This window comes from Balaenoptera acutorostrata, chromosome 20, assembly GCF_949987535.1.
Source record: "Balaenoptera acutorostrata chromosome 20, mBalAcu1.1, whole genome shotgun sequence".
Classification (NCBI taxonomy): domain Eukaryota; kingdom Metazoa; phylum Chordata; class Mammalia; order Artiodactyla; family Balaenopteridae; genus Balaenoptera; species Balaenoptera acutorostrata.
In genome coordinates this window covers 56,377,671-56,403,164 of record NC_080083.1, presented here as the reverse complement: position 1 = coordinate 56,403,164, position 25,494 = coordinate 56,377,671, and the positions used below count along the sequence as shown (strand labels likewise).

The window sequence follows — 25,494 nt, the reverse complement described above, 5'->3', positions numbered from 1 at the left end:
CTTTCCACCAGTATTTCTCTTTCTACAGGAAACATCTGGGTTATGACCTTGAGGAGTTGTTTACAATTTTGAAGGGAAAAAGAAAGATCAGCAGATACAGAACACTCACTCCTGTGTGCAGCTGTCTCCCGCCTGTGGCGTGGGAGAATGTTAATGAAAAGGGGGTGTGTAAGCCACCTGCCACACCTTAACGCCAGTGACAGGGATCCAGAGCAGTTACACTGGGTAATGTGTCATCGTAACTAAGTGCCTGTGGAACGTGTCTACTTGGCTGTTCCATGGGCACCCAGTTGCCCAAGACAGCAACCTGGGGGTCCGCCTCGACACGTCTTCCTTCCTGACCCTGCCTGCATGTCAGGCACCAGGTCCCTCAGTGCCACGCCCGGCGCAGTGCTTTCCCGTCTCCCCAATACCACGGCAGACAGCCTTCTGCCCGCTTCCCTGTCCCCACTCTTGCCCCCTCCGGTCGGTCTGTTCTCCACCCAAAGCCACAGTAGTTTTTCTAAAACACAAAGATGGTTCCACCCTGTTTAAAACCCTTCAATGAACACCCATTTGTCCTGAAGATAAAAATTCAAACTTTAACAAGGTATACAGAGCCTCGTCGACCTGCCCCCTAATTCTAAACTCATTCCCATTGGGTCTCCCTGCACCCTCCCCCAACATGAGCCTGTGATCACCCACGTATCTGTCAGGTGACTGCTTAAATGCCAGCTGCTCCCAGGCTGTGCCCAACCTTAGACCCACCTCCGGCCCTTCACACAGGTGGGAATTCGTTAAGTGTGTGTTGAGAGGATTGAATTCCAAGCTTCAACAAGGCTTCTAAATGGGACACGAATGCGTCCCTCCTGTGTGTGGGCACCACCCCAAGCAGCGGCTGGGGGATCTTCTACTTCACAGAAGCACCGTGTGCAGCCCGCTTTTCTAGAAGGAGCCAGCGGTGATGTGGCTGAGCGCCTGGGGCTTTGGAATCTGTCCAAGCAGAACTCAAATCCAGGTTCTGCTATTTGCTGCGTCACCTTTGGCAGATTATTTAACCTCTGAGTCTCAGTCCCTTCATCTGCGAAGTAGGGGTGATAATCACACCTTTCTCCTGCCTGCGGTCCAGCCAGGGGAGTATGGGGCTGGAGAGTCCCAGCCCTGGCCAGTTTTACAGCAAATAACAGCCCTACAGAGCAAACGTTTCCAAGAAATAGGTTCAAACTCTGATGAGCCATGGCAAATTCTAAGAATCCAATCATTAAGAATATTGCAATTTAGGGAATTCCCTGGCGGTCCAGTGGTTAGGACTCTGCGCTTTCACGGCTGAGGGCCCGGGTTCAATCCCTGATCGGGGAACTAAGATCCCACAAACCTCATGGCCAAAAAAAAAGAGAAGAATATAGCAATTTAGTGGGTCCAAGAGGCTGTATATAAATGAGCTCCCTCTGAAAGCTGTTCTAAAAGAGCAGAGATGCACCTGTGCCCGCTCACACCCCACTCGGCATTGCCCTCTCCTCCACCACCTTCCTGCTCCCCAGACGGTCCCCTCTGATGGGAGGTGAGAGAAGCCGCTCTAGAGGTTAATTGTGATTTTATTAGTTGAGTCCTTGGGTCTGCAGGAGACAACTACCAATCCTCCCACCCCTGTCCTGGCACCCCTCTGGCCGGCCTTGGCCCTCTGCCCACAGGTGGAGAAGGGCGGAGGCCCCCACCCGGGACAGCGGCCGGGGTGCAGCCCCTCATGGTCCTCGGCGCTCTGTATCCTCCCAGGCAGGGGCTCTCGCTGTCATCTTCGTTCCCACTGGCCGGGGTTTTGTGGCAAGTGAACAGCATGGAGAAAAGCCTTCTGTCCCTCCCTACACCCCACTGTCACCCGCAGCCCCCTCTTTGCCTCTGGGGAGTGCATTAGAAGAAGCCGATGAGGCCAGCGTCTGTGCTAGCGAGTCCGCTGCCCCGGCAGCTGGGAACGAGGCGGGGGCTTTGTGCGCCAGCCTGGGAGCAGGGAGGGCTGGCTGAGTCCCAAGGGCAGGTCAGTCTGTGAGGTAAAAGCCGCCGGGCACGGCGCCCTCCCTGCCCCTGCAGCACCTCCCACCCCCTCCGCCAGGAGGCTAGAAGGCTCTTGAAAATTTGCGGCCTGACTCTACGTCCCCATCAGGGAGGAGACCCGGCGCTCCCTCTGCTGGCCTCTCAGGCAGGGAGGGCAGCAGCCTCCTTGTGGCAAGGGAGTGGAGAAGACCCCCCGCCTCAGAAGAGGCCCAGGCGAAAAGATCCCCCGACCATCGATGGGCTGAGGGGCCGAGGGGTCCACAGAGCCCAGGCAGACGCTGGGCCCTGAGCCGGACGTCTGCGGGGCAGGAGCGCCGATGCTGTCGCTGACGGTGTCGTGGGGCTGAGACGGCCTCAGCCTCGCGTCTCCCCAGAGGCTGCTGCCTCCTGGGGAGTCTGAGAGGCACGGGGGCGCCTGCCTGCCCCCGCGCGGGCCGGAGCGTCGGAAAGAAGGCACTGGCACCCCATCCACAGGAAGAGCTGTAATCAGGCCCTGGGCGTTGAAGGGCTCTCCCCGGCGCCCCTGCTCGGCGCTGGCGGCCAGCGGGCAGTGGGACGGTTCTAGAGTCAGGCCTCTGCTGAGGAGGCAGTGGGGCCTTCAGGCTGAATGCGACGTCATGTTGTAGGAAGCTTTCTTCAGGGTCTCCAGGAAGAACTGTTCGTTCTCCAGGAAGTCACGGTCCTGAAAGGCAGAGCTGAGTGAGCTGCCACCCTCCGGTTCCCTCCTGCCCCCGCTTCTGCGCACAGGGACGCTGGGTTGCTGGACTGCGAGTGAGGTGGACCCTGGGTGCCAGCCGAGCAGCCCTCCCTCGGGGACGCTCTCGCCTACATCCCGGCTCAGCCTGGCTCTGGGAGTCAGTGGGGGAGGGGCAGGGAGCGAGCACGCGCACTGGAGTGAGACGCCAGCTCTCACTCGCGGTGGGGCCCCTTGTTCGCACGGACTTCATTCCTCTAAGCCTGTCTGTAAACTGGAGAAAATAACATTACCTGCCACGTAGGGCTGTGGGGGGGTAAAAGCTTATCAGGCACGGCACAGAGCCTGGCATGTAGGAAATGCTCCATCAGTGACTCGGTGAGCATCTCTGAGACGTGTCCTCTAAGCGATCTGCGCTGCTGCCCTCCTCCAGGGGGTGGGCTCAGCCCTCCTCGGGGCCAGGCTGTGCTCCCTCCTGCCTCTGCCAGAGATGCTTGTCCCCAGTGTGAACACGAGGAGCCCTAAGTCCAGGGGGAGTGGGCGGGCCTGGACCAGGGCGGCCTCTGCTCTGGGAAACTCACCTGCTCAGCTGTGTGTTTCAGCAGCACCAGCTTGGCGTGGAGGTGCGAGGGGCCCAGGCCGGCTGGCAGCTGGCTGCACTGAGGAGTGGGGGGGGCAGGAGCCACAATGGCTGTAAAGGCCGAGGAGGACGGAGTCAGGGACTGCAGCGCTCTAGAGCCCCTGAGCCACAACTTCTGAGCCCGCATGCCACAACTACTGAAGCCTGTGCGCCTAGAGCCCGTGCTCCGCAACAAGAGAAGCCACGGCAATGAGAAGCCCGCACACCGCGACAAAAAGTAGCCCCCGCTCGCCGCAACTAGAGAAGCCCGCACCCAGCAACGAAAACCCAACGCAGCCATAAATAAATAAATAAATAAACAAACAAAAAAAACCCCAAGATGACTTTAAAACCCAGCTGCCCCCTAACTTGAGCACACAGGAGGCGTGGGCAGGGTGTTGCTGGCCCTGCCCTGCCCAGTGGGCCGGCCGAGCCAATGTCCCACCCTCCTGGAGCAACTTACCACTCAGGCCAGAGGCTGCCGGGCCCTGGGCCCTGGAGAGCAGCCCCACGGGCCCGGAGGGCAGGTCCTGTCGGATACGGTCCAGCTGCAGCCGCTGCTGGGCCAGACTCAGATGCTCCTGTCCCCGTCCCCCCAGAGAGGACACAGCTGTGAGGGCAGAAGGCTCGGGGCAGGGATGCCCTGGGAGGCGGGGGGAGCGGGAGCCAGGAAGAGCCTTGCCTGGTGCACGTGCCGCTCCTGCTGCCGCAGCCGCTCCTGCTGCTGCTGCACCAGCTGCAGCCGGGCCTGCTGCTCCGACTGCACCTGCCGGGCCTCGCGCAGTGCCTGCTCCCCCTCCTCGTACTTCTGCGAGGCCACCTGCGGGGAGGCCGCCTGGGTCAGCTGGGCTGGCTGGGGTGGGTGCACTGCCCACGCCCAGGGGCTGAGCCGCTGGGCACCTGGCTCATGCGCTCCACCTCCTCAGCGCGCAGCCTGATGCGCTGGGCGGCGGCGCCGACCCTCTCCTTCTCCAGCCGCAGCTCCTGGCGCTCCTGTTCCAGAGCCTCCCTCTCGGCCGCCAGCTGGTCCTCTTTGGCCCGGAGCTCGCTCGCCCTGATCTTCAGCTCTGCCTGTTCCTGGAGACAGCAAAGCCTCTCTGCAGTCTCCTCCCCAGAGTTGAACTGGGCTCTGCTCAGGGTTCTGAGGACCCGCTGGCCGCCCTGCCTCATTGCTGTGGCTCGGCTCCGCCCTGACTCTGGGAGGAGGTGGTGGGAGACCTGGGGCCAAGCCCCGCTGCAGCCCCTGGCCCCTGTGCTCAACTTCTCGGAATCCGATTTCTAGAATATCTAAGTCATGGGAACGTGATGAGGAGTAAATGAGCAAATGTGTCGAAAGTACCTGCGATGATACAATAAAAGGAAGTAGTTATTATGATTACTGTTGTTTGAATTCCTATACTCTTTGTTACCGCTGCGCTCTTTGCTGAGCTGACACATCCTGACGGAGGAGCAGTGAGGCCCCGGGGTGGGGAGAGGCGCAGGGCTGCCTGGGCTTCCCGCTGTCCGGGGAGGCTCTGGGTCTTACCTTGGCCAGGCTGACGAGGGTGCCCTCCCGCTGGGTGTCCACCTGCAGCGCCCGCTCCGCCTCACGCTCGGCCCGCTCCTTACTCAGCTTCTGCTGTGCAAAGAACTCGGCCCACTCGGCCGCCAGGCGCCGCCGCTCCTCCCCACACTTGTGCATGACGGACTTCTGCTCCTCCAGCAAGGCACTCTGGGGCGAGGGCGTGAGGGCACGGGGTGAGCATCCCTGGGCGCGGTGGCGGGGACAGAGCTGACCGTGGTGTGGCTGGACTCACCTTGGCCCTCTCCAGCTCCTCCCGCTCCATGGCCATCTGCTGGACCATGACCTTCCTCTGCTCCTCCAGAGCGCGCTGCGCGGACTCGGTCTTGGACTGCTCGGCGTTCACCCGCCAGCGTTCCTGCGGGCCGGGCAGGGTCAGGGCTGAGAGCTCGCGCCCCTGGAGGCTCCGCCTGCCCCCAATCAGGCCTGAACGTGTCCTGGGGAGCTGTGCAAACCGCCCTCATCTGGCTTCTCCCACAAACACATCCTTTCCTGAGCGGTGAAAATGGGACGGAGCCTGAGGCCTGCCAGGGCCCAGCCACTGGGATCAACCGTGCTGAGGCTAATGGCTCGGGAACCGCTGCTGAGAGAGGCACCTTGCGGCTCCAAAGGGCCAAAGAACAGCAATATCCCTGCTCCCTGAATCGCCAACTACAGCACTGCCTGCCTGTCTCTTGTCATCCAACAGGGAAAGAGCACCAGGGTGAGCATGACACCGTATGCCAGGGGACTCGGGGCACACACAAGCCTGGCCCGAGGCAGGCGCTGAATAAAGCACCGAATGAAGGGCTGAATAAATATGGTTCACGATGTAAAAATATCTATGTCTACATACTGTCTACAGGATATATGTGATGTCATCAATGGCTATCTCTGGCTAGTGGGTAATTTTTATTTTCTTTATTGTTGCCTGTTATTTTAGTTTTTTCAATGAGATGTATCATAACCTTGTACAAAAAAGGAAAAGGTATTATTATTATTTCTGAATTCATCAAATATTTATTGGATCAATTCCATCAGGGATTGCTTTTTTGTTTGGCATAAGGTAGGGGTCAATTTGAGTTTTTTCATAAGTACAGCCAATTGTTTTATTTTTTAATTTTAATTTTTTTTTTGCCGTGCTGCCCAGCTTGTGGGATCTTAGTTTCTGACCAGGGATCGAACCCGGGCCCACTGCAGTGAAAGCATGGAGTCCTAACCCCTGGACTGCCAGGGAATTCCCCATAGTACAGCCAATTGTTTAAGCACACTTGTTAAAATATGCAACACCTCAGGAATTTGCGTCATCCTTGCGCAGGGCCATGCTAACCTTCTCTGTGTTGTGCCAGTTTCAGTATATGTGCTGCTGAAGCGAGCACGAAAAGCCATGATTTTCTAAAGAATGAAGCTCGCTCTTATACATGGAAGATATGTAGGGAGTTTAAATACGTTATCCGTTACAGCTCAGAAGGCAAGAGCACTTCTCCTAAAGTCACAGGCATCCCTGATGAGCAGGTAGGAGCTGGATGGGGTGGGCCTGGGGCGCTTCTGGAGGTGGGGAGGTGGGAGCCCCTGCAGAGGCAGGAGAGGGCAGGAGAGACGTTCCAGAGGAAAGTCCCGAGGCCGAGGAGGCGAGGTCAGAGTACAGCTGCCATCCCCTGGGTGCCCGGGGGAGACAGGCCCTGCGGCAGGAGGACGTGCCCCACCTGCTCCAGCAGCCGGCTCTGCTCGCTCAGGCGCGCCTCCATCTTCCCGATGACCTCCTGGAGCCGGCTCCGCTCCTCCTCCATGTCCCGCTGCTGCCGGCTCAGCCTCTCCTGCAGCGCTGGGGGCGGCCCACAGGGCACTCACTGCCCGCCCCCCTTCCCACCACGGGGGACAGGAGAGAGGGACATGTGGCCTGCAGTACCTCGGAGCTGCTCATCTCGCTGCCGGATGCCCAGCTCCCGCTCCTGGGCAGTGCTGAGGTGCGAGGCCTCCACGCGGGAGGACAGCTCGTGCAGGCTGCTGGAGAACTTCTCCATCTGCTCGATGATGCCATTCAGGGACCTGCGGGGGGCTCAGGTCACGAAGGCCCGTGGACCCCAGCACTGCCGCGCCAGGTGGGCAGGGCCTGGATGGCGCGCCTACCGCGTATGGGAGGTGGCGCTGGTGACAGCGTCGATCTCCCGGTCCTTCAGCAGCTTCAGCCGCTGCAGCTGCTCCTCGTGGTCCTTGCGCATCTCCAGGATGGAGGCCCTGGGGGACAGTGGGGAGGGCGGGGCAGTGAACACCGAGGGCAGCTCTTCGTGGCAGGGGCGTGCCTCCGGGTGGTCCATGCTCCGTGGGCCTCTCCTCCCCATCTCCGGGCACTGCCTCACTTTCCCCGGCTCCTCTGCCTTATCTGTCTTGGTGCCTCAATGCCACATCCACTCTCTGGGGGCAGATTCCTTGTTTTTCAGCAAAGGACACTCGACAGGTGTGCCGACAACCCTTTCGTGTCTGGCCAATCTGAGCCGTGTGAAAAGGCCTGCTCTGCCCCCGTCGGCCAACTCCCTCACGTGCTTTTTCTGAGTTTTGCTCTCATCTAGAAAGGTAACCAGATCAACACGCCAGGCACGACCTTTTCGAGGGCCAGTCTAGTTACTAGACTCGAGAAGTCTGGCCGGTGAGTGGGTTAACCGGTGTTGAGTTAGCCCTTGGGTTGCTTGCTGCTGCCAGGCCCTGCCCGAACAGCTAGTGACCTTGGGCCCTGCCAGTATGCCCTCCCCCCTCTGTAGGAGTGGTGGGTCCCCACTTGTGGGGCGATGGGGCAGTGAGCTCGGCCTAGGTCCTTACCCCGAAGGGAAGGGGTCAAGCCTCGGTTCAGAGGCTGCTGAGCCCATGGCTGGGGGTCTCACAGCAATTGGCTTCCTCTGGCCACCCTTGAAGGCAGCCCCCCTGCCCCCGGGCCTCCCCCTCACCGCTGCAGCTCCCGGAGCCGCTCCATCTCCTGGTCCTTCTCCTGCGCGGTAGCTGCCAAGCGCCGCTGGTGCTGGGCTGTGAGCTCGGCGCGGGCCTGCTCGGCCTCCTGGCAGCGCGACAGGTACTGGGCAGACAGCTCCTCGTTCTCTCTCCGCAGCCGCTCTTCCCGTTGCTGGTACGATGTTTCTAGCACCTTGACTCGGCTCCTGCCAACAGCACACCCAATCGCGGGGCTCAGGAGGTGACGGCGGCCACCCGAAGGGCCTCTCAGAGCACGGGAGCTGGGGCCGGCCGTGTGCCACCGTTAAGTCCGGGCCGGAGGAGCGGGGGTACCTGTGGGCGCTGTCGATGAGCTCCAGGTCTGCCTGGTGCCTCTGCTGCAAACTTTCCAGCAGCAGCTGGTGCTGTGTCCGCTCCAGCTCGAGTTTCCGCACCTGGGAGACGGCGGGAGGGACGGGGTATGTGTGTGTGTGGGGGGGGGGAGGCGGGGTCCCTCAGACCGCCTGGGGAAGCCGTCCAGCCCTCACGTGGCCCGCTCCCACTTCAGCCCTGCCCCCGGAGCCAGCTGCCCCTCTGCCCCGCACCTGGGCCTCGAGCTCCGCCAGCTGGGCCTGACTCTGCAGGAGGTCGGCCTGGAGCTCGGCAGTGCCCCTCTGAAGCTGAGCCTGTGCCGCCAGGAGCTGCTGCTGGTATTCGGAGCCGGGCAGCAGGCTCCAGGCCAGGGACTCTGGGAGCAGGCACTGGAGGAGAAGGGGAGGGATGGTCCCCATTAGGTAGGGGACAGGGTCTCAGCTGAGCTCACCTACCTGTGGCCCTCACTCACTGGACCTCCCAGGCCCTGTGTCTGATCTGTGGCTGTAGACGGGGACAAGGTCGTGACACCGAGAGGCCAAGGATGAGGCCCGAGAGTCAAATGGTCACTGCCCCTCCCCTCACAGGTCTCGTTGGGGAAGATGAGTCTCCCTGCCGCCCTCAGAACAACATCCTCCCAGCAAGGGTTCCAGATCCCTAGATGAACAGCCGAGTCCCAGCAGAGCCTTAGCTACTACAAAAGGTTATGACCCTGGCCCTTTCTGTCAGGCCTGAAGTCCCAGTGTAGACAGCTGCTCTGGTTCCTGCAGGCTGCCCACCACCCACCGTCTCCAAGGCACTTCCGGGTTACCCGGGAGCTGCCCCCGTGGGGCCAGGCCTCCTCAGGCCCGGGGGTCACAGGCGCCGCTGCACCTGGGAAACAGAGGCGGTGCAGTGGGAGGACGGCAAGGATGGAGGAGGCTTTCTAGACAGATCATCAGGACACCTGCAGCCCTGCTTTCTGATTAGAACATTCCCAGCTGCCCCCACCTGGGTGCCACCTCACTTCCCTACCGGTGCTGGCAAATTCGCACCCAAACCTGCCCGGGAGTGGCACGGAAAGTGCTGGTGGGGAGCGCCGGGGGAGCTAGCGGATAGCACGATGCATGCCTCCCAGCAGTTTGTCAGGTTTGGCAGGTGGTGCCTCTGAGCACATGAGAATTGTTCCATGGGCCCGAAACCTACACCTGTTGGTTCACCTCCCTACCTGGACAGGCACAGAGAGCCCTGGGGGTTCCTGGGAGCCTGGGAAACCAACTGCAGGCTCTGAAAAAGCAACAGCAGAGAAATGAGCAGGAGCTGCAGCGAGGCCCCGCGGGCTGGGTGTGTGCTCGGGAGAGCCCAGCTTCTCTCGTCTGCCGGGGCCCCCGAAGGAAGCTCTCAGCATCTCTCCTCTACCCAGTTACACCCCTCGAACAAAGCAGAACACAAACCAGTGCCGGAGCAATCTCCAGGGGCTGTTCCCCTCTTTGGGTCACCTGCATGGAGGGCCAAGGCAGCGGGGTTCCAAGTCACGGGGGACCTGAGGACACAGGAATGGGGGTGGCAAGCTGAAGAGCCTTCTGTGTAGGACGCCGGGAGAAGGGGAGGGTTGGCCCAGCAGGAAAGGAAAATGTCAGGTTCAAGTCATTGACTGGAAAGGCCTGGAGGCTGGCAGTTTACTAAGAGTGAGGTCTCAGCTGGGAAAAGGGGACGGGGACCCAGCTTCGGGCCCCTTACTCCGTGGGCCTGCTACGTGGTCTGGGATACCACACGCCACGCTGACCACGTGGAGCCCAGCACAGCCGTCCGCCGCTCTAGGGAAGGGGGCCTGGGCCGCCCCGCCGCACCTCACCTACCCGCAGCCCCCGCCATGAATGTACCCTGAGGCGGCAGGCCGGGCAGGCGGCCTCTGTGCTGCCGTGCCTGGGGTCCCCCCGGCGGCTGCTGGCTCGAGCCCTTGGGTGCCGGCAGCAGGCTGGCTGAGGAAGTAAATGTTAAAGTGAAGGAGGCAGAAGGTCCGGGTTAGGCTGGACCGAGACGGGCTGGGACAAAGCCCACGAGTGAAGCTGTGTGGCCGCCCCTCTTCCCGCCTCCCCTCAGCCTTCCTCCTGTTCCTGCCGTCCCATCTTGGTAATTCTCCTCCCAAGTCTGAGCACCTGGCCTTCCGTACCCCGTCCTGGCCTCAGTGCTCACTGGGACCACCTGATGATGTCCAAGGAGCGACCACGGGCCTGTTACGGGCAGCAAGGCCGTGCTCTGGTCCACGCAGCTCGCTCAGCTTCGACGGAGGGCCTGCTCGGCCTCCCGCCGGCTCCAGCACCCTTTGGGCTCCTCTCGTCTCCTGTCTGTTGTTCCCCCTTGCTTCTCGGCTCTCGGGGTCACCTCGGTTTCAGGTCCAGGTCCAAATCGCCCTCCTCATTCACCCCAACCCCAGGGCTGGGTGACACCCCTGGCCTGTCACACAACCGCCCCCCTCACCTCCCCTTCGCTCCAGCCGCATAGCGTCCTGCTGCTTCCTCTGGACAGTCCCGGCCTCGCCCGCCCCCTCGGGGCCGCTTGCTAACACCCCCCACATTCTGCGGCCTCCCCTAGGAGCCGCCTCACAGCCACGGTCTTCTCGAACACTCCCCAAGAGCACGAGTGAGTCCCAACCCGCGCACGCATTGCCTGCTTTAGCTTGGTCAGCAGAGCAATTGGGCACCAGGTGTCCCGCCAGCCCGAGGGCGCTGTGGACGGAGCCCCTGCTCAGAGGCACCGGGATGGCCGTGTGTTTGCCATAAGGGTGCCCTCGGTCTCCTGCCCGATCAGGTCGGCACCTGTCCCCACAGCAGTCAGGGCGTGAGCGTCAGCAGCCCCCCAGCTCCCTCGTGTTTTCATCTGAGCAAAGGCAGGGAGCTACACACTCTCCCCAGCACCTAAAGAAGGGGAGAAGCACGGCTAAGAGGTGGTGCCCTGCTCTGAGGCACCGAGGCGGCAAGGTCCTCCTTCCACTAGAGACAGCAGCCCTGGGACTTCGTTGGTGGCACAGTGGCTAAGACTCCGCGCTCCCAGTGCCGGGGGACTGGGTTTGATTCCTGGTCAGAGAACTAGATCTGACATGCCGCAACTAAGAGTTCGCGTGCTGCAACTAAAAAAGATCCCGCATGCCTCAACGAAGATCCCGCACGTGGCAACAAAGATCCCGTGTGCTGCAGCTGATACCCGGCACAGACAAATAAATAAATATTAAAAAAAAGAAGAGAAAAGGGACAGCAGCCCAAGCCCCTACCTGTCGGAAGGCAGCGCCCCTACCGAGTGCTGGCCCTTACAGGCTGCGTCGTGCTCCTCTCTGGCCAGACCCTGGGACTTCTTCCGAGACAGGGCGTGGCTCAGCCAGTCCCCCTCCTCCTCCTTCTCAGACCCTCCTAGCTGGGAAGGCTGGCTGCCTTTGGCAGGAGAACCGGTACCCTCGGTCAGTGGCTTCGCCCCCAAGGAGGGCAGCCCGGCCGGGGCAGAGTGGCGGCTGGGAGCAGAATGCTGGCTGGCGGGAGTGGGTCCCCTCCGAGCCTCCCTGGTCGGGGAGGGAGGGAGCAGGTCCAAGCCTTCGTCCTTGAGGCCCAGCCAGTCGGCACCTCCCCTCCTGGGCTGGGTGGGGCTGGATGCTGCTGGGGTGCTCTGTCTGGAGCCTGGTTCTCCCTTGGGGTCTGTGCCGCCTTCAAAGAACCTACTTCAAGACAGAGGAGTGGGGGGTCTAAGGCGGGGCAAGCAGCCTGTCCCAAGAGCCCCCTGACGGGCCTTTCCCTCCACTGCTGGGGGTGACTATGGGGCCCATGCTAAGAAGTCGCGATGCCCGGGGCCCTGCACAGCCAGAGCCATGGCAAGCTGAGTGATGTCCGTAGAACACCATGAACACCCACAAAAGACATCTTGGGTTCCGCCCATTCTCCCAGCGGGCAACCTGCCCCCAAGGCCGAGCTCCTCGCAGGCCCCGCTTACCTGACGGACTGCCGGCGGGACTGCCGGCCCTCGGAGGAGCCCACGGTGGGCTGATAGGCCCCAAAGGTGAAGTCCTCATCACCCCCGGTGTCTTCTTTGTCTGTGAATGAAGGACCCTGTGATCTAGAGCAGGGCGACTCAAACTCTTCTTCCGTAGCTGCAGAATTCTTTGTTTAAGAAAAGCTGAGCTGGCAGCTTGATGGGCAAGACGAGCAATAGGGAAGCCGCTGTGGGGAAAGCAGGGTGAGCGGCTGGGCGCCTGCCAGCACCTCAGGCTCCAGCCTACGAAACATCACCCAGGAGCTGCGAAAAGTGCACGGGCGGGCCTGCCCCAGACCCCCTGCAGGTGAGGCCCGGTGAGCCGTGCGTGCCACGAGGGAGATTCCCAACAGATGGCCCGCGGGCCGACGCTCTGAACGGAGAGACACTGGTCCAGGGCAGTGTTTTTCAAACTGTGAGCTGCCGCCTATTAGCAGGTGGAAATACTAATTTAATGAGTCGCAACCAATGTATTTATGAGTCAAAGAGCACATAAATAAGTGTTGCACGTGGTGATTATTATTTCCTGACATTTTTGGTCTCAGTTATAAACGTGAATAACTAAATGTGTGTCATGATGTAAAGCTTATTTCCTATTATGGCTTGTGGTAAAACCCTGTTCTGGGGGTCCACTCCCCACCGCCCCTGCCCCACACGCTTCCTCACCCTGTGGCCGCTGATACTTCTTGTCTAGCTTGAATTCCCTGTGCTCCCCGGTGCCCGGACGGGCCAGGAGTTTGGCGGCAGTGCCCCGACCCAGCAGCTCATCCAGCTTGGAGCGGGCAGGGAGGGGCCCCTCCCTGCAGGATGGGACATAGGACAGGTACCTGTGAACACGAGGGGCTCCTGGAGGGCCCACACTGTACCCTCCCTCTCGCTTTTCGCTGGCCGGGGAGGGACTCTCCGCTCACAGGGACCCTTACTGGTCTCCCGTGTGCCTCCTCTCTGCTTTGGGGCTGTCTCCAAACCCCAGGGTGGCCATGATGTCGTCCCCATCGTCAAAGAGCAACTCTTCTTTCTTTCGGACCGGAGTGTTCCCAGGAGTTAGAGGGATAGAGGGCCCTAAGGGACAGAACACAGGGCACAATGCCCACAGCCTTCTGGCCTGCAACGGTGATGTTTGAATGGGTCGAGGGGGGCGTTTCCCTGCAACCCTGGCCTTTGGGTGGAAGGGCGGGCATGGCAGTGTCTGGTCTGCCCACAGCACCCAGCTTCTCCGGCCCCACTCCCACAGCCCCACTCCCGGGCTCGTGCATCCCCCCTCCCCGTTCCCAGAGACTGATAACCTCTTGGTCCAGGATCTGAGACCTGTGGTCCCTGCCTGGTGGGGTGTCTGGCTCTGCACCGGAAAGTTCAGTTAGCCAACTGCACCTGCCCCAGGATGGGTAACACGCCCACCCCACCTTGATCTCTGGCCGGGGCTGGGCTCTTTACGGAAGCTGTTTTACTCTCCGGCCCCGGCAGCTTCTTGGCGATTCCTTCCTCATCATCAGAGAGAAGTCCTGCCAACGGGTCTTCCAAGTCTCACGGCCAGAAGGGGAAGCAAAGGGAAGACTGCACACTTCGTTCAGGAAAACAAGCGCTGTGCTGTGCTAGGGGAGTTATTGCTCTACTGGAGACTCCTAGCCGCTCTGATACCTATACAAGCCGCTCGGCATCTGTGGGCCTGGGTTAGCGGGGCTCGGACACAGACCAGGCTGGGCCAGGCGAGAGGAAGCAGGGAGGGCGGCCCGGGCTTCAGGGCCTGCACTGAGGCATGAGAAGTAAAACATCCACGCATTCATGAAGGAAAAGGAACTTTTCCCCACACTTTATAAAGTCTTCAGTTTGACACCTGGCTTCAAAGTCCTTGCAAATAAGTGCCCCAGATAGGCCAGCCAGTAGAACATAATTAGTCCCTCCCTGAATTCACGAGGAACAAAACCAGTGGCACCAGCTCTCTGCTCCTCATCTGACATACACAGTGGCCTGGCCTCGGGCAAGCAAGCAAGCATCGCCCAGCCTACTGCACTCTCAAAACTGAAGCACCCCAGAGGTGTGACTGCAGGGCCTGTGGTACCTTCGAAGGAGAACTTCCTGTACTGATGCCCAAGGCTGCTGGGAGAGGGAGATAGCTTCTTGGTGGGAATGGCATCTCCTGCAGGGAGCAAAGAGAAGGCAAGGTCACAGGCCTGGATCTCTCCTGGCCTATGTTCTGCCAGACCACGACTGGGACCACTGGGCTGGCGCGCACTTCTACCTGGAGGCTGAGGGCTTGTGGCCGTGGACACAGCCATGGGGTGGGTCTACACCTCTCCAGTTCTCAAACAGGCTTCTGGCCGGGAAATGTGGTCTGGAAGCTACCTCTGGCCCCCTAGTCACATGTTGCTCCAACAGGGACATAGGTTTGGGAGATGCACAGGCTACCATAAAATTCTCCAGTTTAACTCAAATGGCTTCTCCAGGAGCTGCCATGTTGGACTTAGAGGGACTGGAAAAGCCATAGGAAGGAGGAAAGCTCAGCCTGTCTCCCTCCCCCACTGTAAACACGCTAACACACTCGCAAACAGTGAGCTCCCGGCCTCTCCATCCCAGGCAGAGAAAACCCACAGGGCTGAGTGCTACCCTCTGGGCATCTCCCACATCCCCAGAATGCCCCTTGATTCGAGGACCTATCTCTCACTCACGTTTCTCATTGGCTGTTAACACACCAGCAGGTTTAAGTGGGCTAGGCTGCTCTTCTTTCCCAGAACCCTTTGCAGCCCTTTTGCTTGAGGCTAGATTAGACTTCTTCAGACCCAGGAGATCAGCATCCATTTCATCCAGATCCTGGAAAAGCAGGAAGGAGGGAGGAATCCCCACAGGTGCTCAGGCAGCGGGTGCTAAACACCCTCATGCTCTGAGCAGCCTGGTGAGGATGTTGCCTGCAGCTTCCATATGGAACAAATGGGGACTTGGGGTGGGGGACTGACCCCAACAGGGTCACAGAACAAGGACAGAGGCAGGGCCAAAGCCCTAAGACTCCACATGGTCGATCTCAGATAAGCTGAAAGGTCTCAGGTTGGTACTCCTATCAGCCCCACTGGCAGCTCCTGCCTGATGCTAGAATGAGAGGGTGCCTAAAACCTGCTTTCAGCAGCTTCTCACAAAGGCTTAGCAAATGTCAAAGCTATTTGCAGTAGAAACAAAACAGCAGATCCTGAGGTTTAAGACTCCCCAAGGGACTCCCACTGGGCAGTGAGAAGGGACCTGAGGCAAGAAGATAACCCTCCGTCCAAAGTCAAGAAAAATTTGATCTCAGGAATTCCCTGGTGGTCCAGTGGTTAGGACTCCGCGCTTCCACTGCAGGGGGCCCGGGTTCGATCGCTCCCTGGTCAGAGAACCGAGCAGCTTGGCCGGGGAGGAAGAAAAAAAAAAAAAGGCATGAAGAAGCCTGCAAAATACAAAGCCTTTAAAAAAAATTTGTTTTTGATCTGGATTCCTTAGCCTGCCTGGGTCAGGGGAAGCAAACTGACAACAGAGGCAGAGGTATGATAAGAATGCTATTCTGGGTCAATGAATGTTCTACAGTAAGGGCATTAAAAACCACCATAAGCAAGCTGGGAGAGGAAGACGGCCGGGGACTCCCTGGTCACCACAAGCCCTTGGTACAGACTGGGAGCATGACGATTTTGATAAGGGCGGCTGGCGCTCCAGGGGCAGAAATGTGAGGAAACAAAAGAATGAGAAAACTATTCAGAAAAAAGGTGAGTTGGGAAAGATAACGGAACCAAAGGTAAGCAGAGTGGGTGGAGGGTTCAGCTCGTGGTTCTGGGATGAGAGACTCAGAGCCACCACTCTCGACTCGTCAGAGGACTGGAGGGTCACGCCCAGGGGGCCCAGCTGCCTGGTCTTGGGGAGGAGCAATTTCAAACTGAGGTTAAAGAAGTTGATTCCGGAGCCAAGAAGGAAACAGACCCCAACCCTTCAGGGCCCCACAGGGCTGAAAGCAAGCTCTCAGCCCTGGCCTGTGGCAGCATGGGTTAACCAGAAGGGACGTGAAGCGGAGGTCAGGTGGGAAGATGCTGCTGGACAGAAGGGGAGGGAGGAAACAGGACCACTCAACGTTTTAGACCCCAGCCAGGCCACCCGAGCCCCATGAGATGGTGCTTATGTTCAGAATTTATGTCTTAAAATTCCATTGCAAAGATCAGCTTGGGGCTTGATCTGACGAGAGGACAGCTGTACTAAAGGGGACTTGGCAGGGGATGTGAAGAGAAATCTGGAGAAAGATTAAGAACAAGATTTAGGGGGGAATTCCCTGGTGGCCCAGTGGTTAGGATTCTGGGCTTTCACTGCCATGGCCTGGGTTCAATCCCTGGTGAGGGCAGCGTGGCCAAAAAAAAAAAAAAAGAACAAGATTTAGGGGAAACGGTCTCCCCCTTTCCTCATGGGGGGAGGCAGCCCCATTTCACCAGAGGCCTGTGACGTGACTGTGTCTCTGGGTGGGTGAATTTCCATAAACCAGGAAAACTGATTTATACCCAGAGGGGCAGGGAGGGTAAGAGCTCATGGATGAATGCCATTCTTGCGTGAGGTAGGGCTCAGAAATACAAATTGTAAAAGAAAAAATGAGAGGGAGAATGAAGGCTTGGCACAAAACAGTATCCCACCCCGTGTCCCTGGCTCCCCGAATTGTGCAAGCTGTTTCCTCACCTTCATGGCCTGGAGCAGAGCCTGCGGGTCTGCATCGGAGATGTCTGAAACCTACAAGACGGGAGGGTAACGAGGCGTGTTAGTCAAGGCCCGACAAAGCTCAGGGCCCTTGTTGCCTTGCTTGTTAGGGAAGGAGCAGAGCTGGGTCAGGGGGCATAAATTGGAGGGTCCTGCCCTCACTTGGGGCTCAGGTATTGTATGAAGTCAAGCCTGCCCAGTTGTGGACACCCAGAAAGCGCTGCCACTTTCTGGTCCTCTCAGCAGTAAGTCCACAGCCATCATAGGACTCAAATTAGGCTACTTTCCATCCACGTGATTGGACAGCGTGGAGTTTATTATGGGAAGCGCAGTAAGAAGGGGCAACATCGAGCCTAAAGCAGTTGCTCGGAGCTCTACTTTCTAGCTCATCTCACTGGTAGAAAGGAAAAGGATGTTGCTTTGGGTCCACTCAGCAGCCCTATCTATCTATCTATCTATCATCTATCTATCTATCATCTATCTATCTATTTATTTATTTATTTATGGCTGTGTTGGGTCTTCGTTGATGTGCACAGGCTTTCTCTAGTTGCAGTGAGCGGGGGCTACTCTTCGTTGCAGTACGTGGTCTCCTCACTGCGGTGGTTTCTCTGGTTGCAGAGCACGGGCTCTAGGCACGTGGGCTTCAGTAATTGTGGCCCGTGGGCTCAGCAGTTGTGGCTCACAGGCTCTAGAGCGCAGGCTCAGTAGTTGTGGCGCACGGGCGCATGTTGCTGCGCGGCATGGGGGAATCTTCCCAGACCAGGGCTCGAACCCGTGTCCCCTGCATTGGCAGGCGGATTCTTAACCACTGCGCCACCAGGGAAGCCCCAGCAGCCCTTTTAAGAACAAACTGGCTTTGCAGGGACTTCTAAACCGCTGTGGGCAGCCCCTCGGCACAACACCCATCTCACTGTCTCCGGGGATAAGTAGGGTTGGTGAGGAGCAGGGAATGGGCCAGGCTCACCTCAGCATCAGCTCCTGCCAGGCCTGCCCTGGTGCTGAAGGCATCATCTTCCAAGAGGGACCTGCAAAGGGGCAGAGTCAGCACCCACCCACGAATGGTCCCCAGGGCACTAGATGATTCTAAGGAAGGAGAAGTGGCTTAGAGTCCAAGTGAACCTGGATAGACTCTTCTCTGGAAGAACAGAGTTGCTGAAATGAATTTCACAGGTCACCTAATGCAGTGATTTTTAAACTTTTTTAAAGCAGTAGGGCCTCTTTAAAAACAACAGGTAAGAGAGAAAAACAGAACTGCTTGGGCTAAAATGAAGGTGGAGGGCAGAGAGCTCACAAAGTGTCTCCCTATCTCGCAACTCTCAGGAGACGCTCAGGAGGACAAACACAATCTGGGAGGCACCCAACTAGGCCTATCCTCTTATTCTGAGGGTAAGAAAATTGAGGCTCAGAGAGGTTCAGGAATTGCCCAAGGTCACACAGTAAATAACCGATGTAGGACTAGAAGCCAGAACCTCCGACCTCCAGTTCAGTTCTCTTCGCAATCCTCCAGCCTCCTTCCCCGCCCAGGAGCTGACGGGAGGACCGGGAGGTGGTGACACTACAAGCGGGGCCCACAGTGAGTGGGAAGTGGCGGGTGGGTAGGGGAGGGGCAGGAGCATTGGGCCTGAAATGGGGCTTGGATGCCCAGGCCAGCCCCGTATGCTCACTTTGTTCTAGCCCTTGAGGGAGGGAGCGCCTGAGCTGCACCTGTGGCGTCTCTGGCACGTGAACCTAGTTTAACAGGCTTCTCAGGCGGTGTCGCTGGAAAAAAAAAGAGAACAAAAGATGTGATTCGGTCACAGAGAACTGGAGTCAAGGGGAAAAGGATTGCAAGTTCCCCACCAAGCTGTCTTCCGCACCTTCCTACTGAAAGAGGGGCCTTTTTGGAGGAAGGAGACTGGCCCTGTAGGCAGGTCCCTTAAAAACCTGAATGGGGGAGGGGGCGGTATATCTCCAAGCAGGGAGTCAACCCAACTGGTGCCGAATGAAGAGGCTACTCCCGCGCCAGCGCAGCCCCACGGAAATGCAGGAACAACAAGGCACCGCCACCGTCCGAGGGCTTGTGCTTTGTGGGTTCTTATGGGCCGGGTCGGGGGAACCTCGGCCTTGTTGTCCCTGGTGAGCTTTGCATGACCCCGAAGCCCTGCTTCTCAGTGCAGCAGACACGGACACACAGGGTAAGGGACCAATGTCCAGAATATAGAAGGAACTCGTACAACTCAACAATAAAAAGATAAATAACCCAATTTAAAAACTGGGCAGGGGTTCCCTGGTAGCACAGTGGTTAAGAATCCGCCTGCCAATGCAGGGGACATGGGTTCGAGCCCTGGTCCGGGAAGATCCCACATGCCGTGGAGCAACTAAGCTCGTGTGCTGCAACTACTGAAGCCCATGCGCCTAGAGCCCATGCTCCGCAACAAAGAGAAGCCACCGCAATGAGAAGCCCGCGCACCGCAATGAAGAGTAGCTCCCGCTCACCGCAACCAGAGAAAAGCCTGCGCACAGCAACGAAGACCCAACGTAGCCAAACATAAACAAAATAAAATAAATATATAAAAATTTAAAAAAAAGAAAACTGGGCAAAGATCTGAATAGACCTTTCTCCAAAGATATAAACGGCCAGGAAACACATGAAAACATGTTCAGCATCATTAGTCATTAGGGAAATGCCCATGGAAATCACGAGATGCAACTTTCCACCCACTAAGATGGCTATAATCAAAATGAAAATAACAAGTATTGGCAAGGATGTGGAGAAACTGGAATCCTCTTACACTGCTGGTGGGAATGTAAAATGGTACAGTTGCTGTAGAAAATAGTTTGGCGGGTCCTCAAAAAGTTAAACATAGAGTTACCATATACCCCAGTAATTCAACTCCTAAATTTACACCCAAAAGAACTGAACACATATGCCCACACAAAAACTTGTACATGGAGGTTCATAATAGCATTATTCATAACAGCCTAGCCAAAATGTGGAAGCCACCCAAATGTCCATCAACTGATGAATGACCAAACAGAACGAGATATATCATACAATGAAATATTATTGTCCAGCCATGGAAAGGAATGAAGAGAGGAATGCTACAATGTGGACAGACCTCGAAAACATTACGGAAAGTGAAAGAAGCCAAATGCAAAAGCCTCATACTGTATGATTCCACTTTATGTAAAATGTCCAGACTAGGCAAATCCATAGAGAAAGAAAGTTAAATAAGTGGTTGCCTAGGGGTGGGGGAGGGGAGAATGAGGAGTGACACTAATAGTATGGAGTTTCTTCATGGGGTGATGGAAAAGTTCTGGAATTCAACTGTGGTGATGGTTGCACAACTCTGTGAATATACTAAATGTCACCGAATTGTACACTTTAAAAGAGTGAACTTTGGACTTCCCTGGTGGCGCAGTGGTTAAGAATCCGCCTGCCAATGCAGGGGACAAGGGTTCGAGCCCTGCTCCGGGAAGATCCCACATGCCACGGAGCAACAAAGCCCGTGCGCCACAACTACTGAGCCTGCGCTCTAGAGCCTGCGAGCCACAACTACTGAGCCCGTGTGCCACAACTACTGAAGCCCGCACACCTAGAGCCCGTGCTCTGCAACAAGACAAGCCACCGCAATGAGAAGCACGTGCACTGCAATGAAGAGTAGTCCCCACTCGCCTCAAATAGAGAAAGCCCGCGCCCAGCAACGAAGACCAAAGGCAGCCAAAAAAAAAAAAAAAAAAAGAGTGAACTTTATGTGGATTTTATCTCAATTAAAAAAAAAAGAGCAAGCCTAAATCAGGGGATTCCGGCAAAGGGGCACTTACTCTCATCTCCCAGGAGGTCACCAAGGACATCATCGATGGAGCCTGGAACAGAAAAGGGGCCACTGTGACTTGAGGAGGAAAGAATGGTCCTTAGGGCCTCATGTCTTGAGACCTCATCCGGGACCTCAGAGCCCTCAGAGGTTGGGACTTAGGCTTGGCTCTCTCTTCACTGGCCATGAGATGTTTTCTAACTCCTGGCAACAAGTCACAATGCTTTGTTGAAAGACCCCAGGGTGGAAATTGAAAATAACTTTCTCAAAGGATGATGGTGAAGATTTTTCAGTAGAACCTACATTCTACGTGACACACTGGCCAACAAGCCAGTCTTCCAGATTCTGAACAAAGCCCAGATGCTTCTTTGGGAAAAGTGTTCAGGATTTCTAGGCACATATACAAGCTTCTTTCATACCAACAGTCTCCTTGTCCCCTTCCAGCTGAGCGCCCGCCCCCACCCCGCCCCTGCCAAGCTGGTTTGAAGACACACCTCCTCGGCCACTTTCCGATGCAGCATGTAGGGGAAACCCAGGTGTGAGTGCTGAATTAGTTCTCAAATCAAGCTTAAGTGCCTTTACCACCCTTAACCCCAACGGTATACTTCTAGATACAAATACTTCAACAAGAAGGATTTTTTTTTCCCAAGTCCCATCTGTTGTTTATTTCTGAGTTACTCCAAGGGCCAATGAGGCAGCATAAGGAATTCCCTAGGAAAACCAAAGCTGCCTATGGGATTATGGGGAAATCAGCAAGACTCACACCGAGAACATTCAGACATGTCTAAGTTATGTGTGGACCCAAAGTGGGGGAGTTATTTTTGGCCTAAGGGTGGTGTTCCATCTCCACTCACCTTTCAATCCCTTCTTGGTTTTTGGTGCCTAAAATGGGAAAAACAAATCACATTAACAAGATGAGACAGTGAACGTGTATTGAAACCAACAATGCAGAATGAACTGTTCTGCCTTTTGCCGAGTCACCAGAGGAAAAGGAGCACCAATGGCATTTATAGACAGACGCCCTTTATGGTTTCCTGAGTTTCTGAGAATAGACTCATTCAGAGCTTGAAAAGGACCCCCACTAACCAGCAGTGGACACCACTGTGGGTGCCGTCCGGTGGGCAGAAGTCTCTCCTTTTCCCTCAGATTTCCAGACGCCACACGCAAACCCTCCCAGCCAGCCAGGATGTAAAGTTTCCCTCTATTCCATGTCCCTGACTCTTCAGTATCAGTGACAGACATGTAAGGATGCTTTCAGATGAACATTCAGAGGCTCAAAAGAGATGCTTGCTTACTGTTTAATAAGAAGTTTTTTTTGTTTTTTTTTTTTCTGGCCATGCCACGTGACACGCAGAATCTTAGTTCCCTGGATCAGGGATCAAACCCGTGCCCCCTGCATTGGAAGCGTGGAGTCTTAACCACTGGACCGCCAGCGAAGTCCCATTAATAAGTTTGATATCAATGCTCCTAACCATCACTCTTCTTTGGCGCCTCCCAGCCCCCAAAGTACTTCATGCAGTCAAGATCTTGGAGGTGGGAGTAGGGGTGAGGGCAGGCTCCCATTTCCACACACCTACTCTGCATTCTGCCTACCATCTCAAGGCTCTGGGGGCTGCCTGCAGCTCCTTCACAGCGCTGTCCAGCTCATTTGAATTCTGCCCATCAGGCTCATCCTCCCTAATGAAGAAAATTAAAGTGGTTGCTTAAAAATGATTTGGCTTTAACAGTGGTTGAGTCCAAGGTTGATCAAGCCTTCTCTCACTTTACCCATTCAAGAGGTCAAAACACTTCCATCAATTAAGAATTCCTTGTAGGGCTTCCCTGGTGGCGCAGTGGTTAAGAATCCACCTGCCAATGCAGGGGACACGGGTTCGAGCCCTGGTCCGGGAAGATCCCACATGCCGCGGAGCAACTAAGCCTGTGAGCCACAACTACCGAGCCTGCGCTCTAGAGCCTCCGAGCCACAACTACTGAGCCCGCGCACCACAACTACTGAAGCCCATGCACCTAGAGCCCGTGCTCCACAACAAGAGAAGCCACCGCAATGAGAAGCCCGTGCACCGCAAGGAAGGGTAGCCCCCACTCGCCACAACTAGAGAAAGCCCGCGAGCAGCAATGAACACCCAACGCAGCCATAAATAAATTAAAAAAAAAAATTCCTTGTAGGGTGAGCAATTCAGATGAGAAGCGAAGTGTTCTGGGTAACTTTTCTTTCTTTTCTTTTCTTCTTTTAAATATTTATTTATCTGGCTGCACTGGATCTTAGTTGCAGCATGCGGGAACTCTTAGTTGCAGTATGTGGGATCTAGTTCCCTGACCAGGGATCGAACCCAGGCCCCCTAAATCGGAAGTTCGGAGCCTTAGCCTCTGGACCACCAGGGAAGTCCCCTGGGTAACTTTTCGAGGCCTGGAGATTATTCGAAAAAAGTGCAGTGGTCCTCATCCCTTACCCTGAAAGAGAATATGGAAAATGGCAGGTACCCATTTCAGAAAGGAGGTGGGTGCCTAGCACTATGGCCAATACACCTTCCCAGGCAACACCCATGACTACTTTCTTGGCAGCGTTCAGGGCAAAGAGCGGCTGCGAATGCTGGTTACTCCTTGATAGTATTTTCACTGTCGGTGGAAAAATTTCCCTTCACACTAACTGTAAGTCCGACTTACTCCATTAATAGAGAACTGTTTTCCCCAGAATTATCATTCTCTCCCACCCCCTCCTCAACGTTGCCAAAACTGACCTTTGGCACAGCTTGGAAGAAAGGAGTGGGAGGTGGGCCTCTCTAGTTCTCTGGTGTCGGCCTGTCCTGTTATTAGAATGCAAAGTTTATGTGAGGTTACTGTATAGGGGCCACTCTGAATGGTTGTGTTTCTCTTTCTCTGTAATGCAATGTTCACGGCCTACAAGTCTCAACACGTTTTGTCTCTTATCACATCCAAGGGCGTCTGCCATCTCCTAGCGATCCTCTCCCAGCCTCCCAGACCGTGGGAATTTCTAAGGGAGGCTTGCAAAGGCCTCAGGGCCACAAAGACCATCGCGTCATTGCATCTGCTCAGCCAACTTCGTGCCAGGCGTTTTAAGATCCCGAGGCCGCCCCTTAGTTAGGGCCCTCCCGGAATCACCCCCTCGGTCCCGAGACTCCGCGCCCCTCCATGAGCCACCCCCTCCGCGCGCCCAGCCCGTCTCGATACCGAGCGCAACCTACGATCCTTCCAGCCCCTGAAACCCCCCCCGTTACGCGCCATTGCCCTTGGAGGCGCAGCCGCTTGGACGTGTCGCAGACATGGCCGCTGCTCCAGGCTCCACTCGAGCCCAGCTCAATCAGGCCTCCCGCTTCGGAGCCTCTAGATCGCCAATCTCTCAGTTGCCCGGCCTCCGGAAGCAAGGCGAGGCGCGAAGCATTCTGGGGGTTGTAGTCTTAGGCCCGCTCACATGCCGGAGCCAAGGGAACCTGGGGCGCCGAGATGAACTACATTTCCCAGGGTGGCTCGCCGCGGCCGTTAGTTGGCGCTCAGCCTGTTTGCGGCTTGGCACGTTGCTAGGAGCTGCCTGAACGCTCCTTTGAGAAGAGGTCGCTACCGGGATCCAAGGCCGGTGAGCTTCTTCCTCCCGGTTTCCCTGGGGAACTGCCGGGGGCTTGGGCTCCACGACCGAACACTTCCAGGGACTTCCCTGGGGGTCCAATGGTTAGGACTCTGCGCTTCCACTGCAGGGAGCATGGGTTCGATCCCTGGTCGGGGAACTAGGATCCCCCTTGCGCGCGGAAATCAATTTTTTCCAGCTCTCTTGGGAGGGCTGACTTGCGGAGAGGTGGAGGGCGTGAGAAATGTGTCAAGAGTGGAAGACTGACGTGGTGAAACTATAAATATGCATTTATTCCACACCCCAAAGCTTAGGAAAGTAGCTGTGACCTTCCTGTTCAATTATGAAAATCAAAGCTGGGAAGCCAGAATGAAACCCAACACCATCACCTAATAAAGACACTTTTTGTGTTGATTACAGATTTTATTAGGGGTTTTTCAGTTTTACAAAAGAAGAGGTTAGTGGTTTGGCTTTTTCGCAGGCCCAGCAAAGCTGGTGGGTCACCACTGTCCAACCATGATTCTCACGCTTTGGACCCCCCGTGCCTCCTTGGTACTCCCACCCTCACTGACATGTTCTGCCAGGGATGGGTAACAATACATGCTAAATGCATCTCGTCAGGTAGGAACCAAACTCAAACCACAACAGTTAAAGGGGAAAAAGGTAGCAAAGTAATTACACACTCCAAAAGATACAAGTCATTTCCTTGAATCCATAGCAATTGGAAATAAAATGGTTTACAAAGTAGCAAAGTAGTTGGAATATTATGTGGAAGATCACATACTTGTTACCTAATCTGTGAAACAGTTGACAGTAATGTGGCAAAACAATTTATTTTGCTTCAGAATTCTTTTTTTATACATTAAAAATATTTATTATTATTTTTTTAAAGTTATTTATTTTAGGCTGTGTTGGGTCTTCGTTGCTGCACGCTGGCATTCTCTAGTTGCGGCAAGCGGGGGCTACTCTTCGTTGCGGTGCGTGGGCTTCTCATTGTGGTGGCTTCTCTTGTTGCGGAGCACGGACTCTAGGCGTGCGGGCTTCAGTAGTTGTGGCTCGCGGGCTCTAGAGCGCAGGCTCAGTAGTTGTGGTGCACGGGCTTAGTTGCTCCGCAGCATGTGGTATCTTCCAGGACCAGGGCTCGAACCCATGTCCCCTGCACTGGCAGGCGGATTCTTAACCACTGTGCCACCAGGGAAGTCCCTGGTTTGGAATTCTTAAAATCACTCCCAATTTTCCGTGATCTTCCAGAGATAA

At 56.4% G+C, this 25,494-nt stretch overlaps 1 protein-coding gene and 1 non-coding gene across 13 annotated transcripts; both read right to left on the bottom strand.

The window, feature by feature from the left end:
- Positions 1-1,464: 1,464 nt before the first annotated feature.
- FBF1 (Fas binding factor 1) lies at positions 1,465-24,016 on the bottom strand. Of its 12 annotated transcripts, XM_057536094.1 has the most exons (30): positions 23,396-23,462; positions 22,251-22,334; positions 21,512-21,539; positions 20,668-20,709; positions 18,528-18,621; positions 17,828-17,888; positions 16,846-16,896; positions 14,838-14,979; positions 14,231-14,308; positions 13,575-13,694; positions 13,095-13,233; positions 12,838-12,971; positions 12,133-12,232; positions 11,426-11,863; positions 10,038-10,136; positions 9,609-9,697; positions 9,383-9,441; positions 8,409-8,564; positions 8,158-8,258; positions 7,824-8,030; positions 7,012-7,119; positions 6,791-6,930; positions 6,588-6,706; positions 5,138-5,260; positions 4,867-5,052; positions 4,242-4,418; positions 4,024-4,161; positions 3,805-3,922; positions 3,304-3,413; positions 1,465-2,710 (listed from the first exon to the last, which is right to left on the bottom strand). In XM_057536094.1, exons 2-30 carry the CDS (start codon positions 22,251-22,253, stop codon positions 2,627-2,629), a joined length of 3,444 nt encoding a protein of 1,147 aa, XP_057392077.1. In that variant the 5' UTR covers positions 22,254-22,334; positions 23,396-23,462; the 3' UTR covers positions 1,465-2,626. The 12 variants fall into 12 exon arrangements, 1 of the variants encoding a protein (XP_057392077.1); XR_009006303.1 differs by lacking the exon at positions 1,465-2,710 and having other exon boundaries at positions 3,306-3,413; positions 3,805-4,161; positions 12,838-12,998; XR_009006305.1 differs by lacking the exon at positions 1,465-2,710 and having other exon boundaries at positions 3,306-3,413; positions 3,805-4,161; positions 11,426-11,860; positions 12,838-12,998.
- LOC114238313 (U6 spliceosomal RNA) lies at positions 6,157-6,260 on the bottom strand. Its single transcript, XR_003623704.1, has one exon. It is a non-coding gene; the product is annotated as a U6 spliceosomal RNA (small nuclear RNA).
- Positions 24,017-25,494: the final 1,478 nt, after the last annotated feature.

What these genes read in the sequence shown, in the direction of transcription:
- FBF1 (XM_057536094.1), bottom strand. An exon ending in TGGAGATTGCTCCGGCACTG is followed by an intron (nt 9,442 to 9,608) that starts GTTTGTGTTCTG and finishes TTGCTTTTTCAG; the next exon opens with AGCCTGCAGTTGGTTTCCCA. An exon ending in AGAGCCGGCTGCTGGAGCAG is followed by an intron (nt 5,261 to 6,587) that starts GTGGGGCACGTC and finishes CCCGGCCCGCAG; the next exon opens with GAACGCTGGCGGGTGAACGC.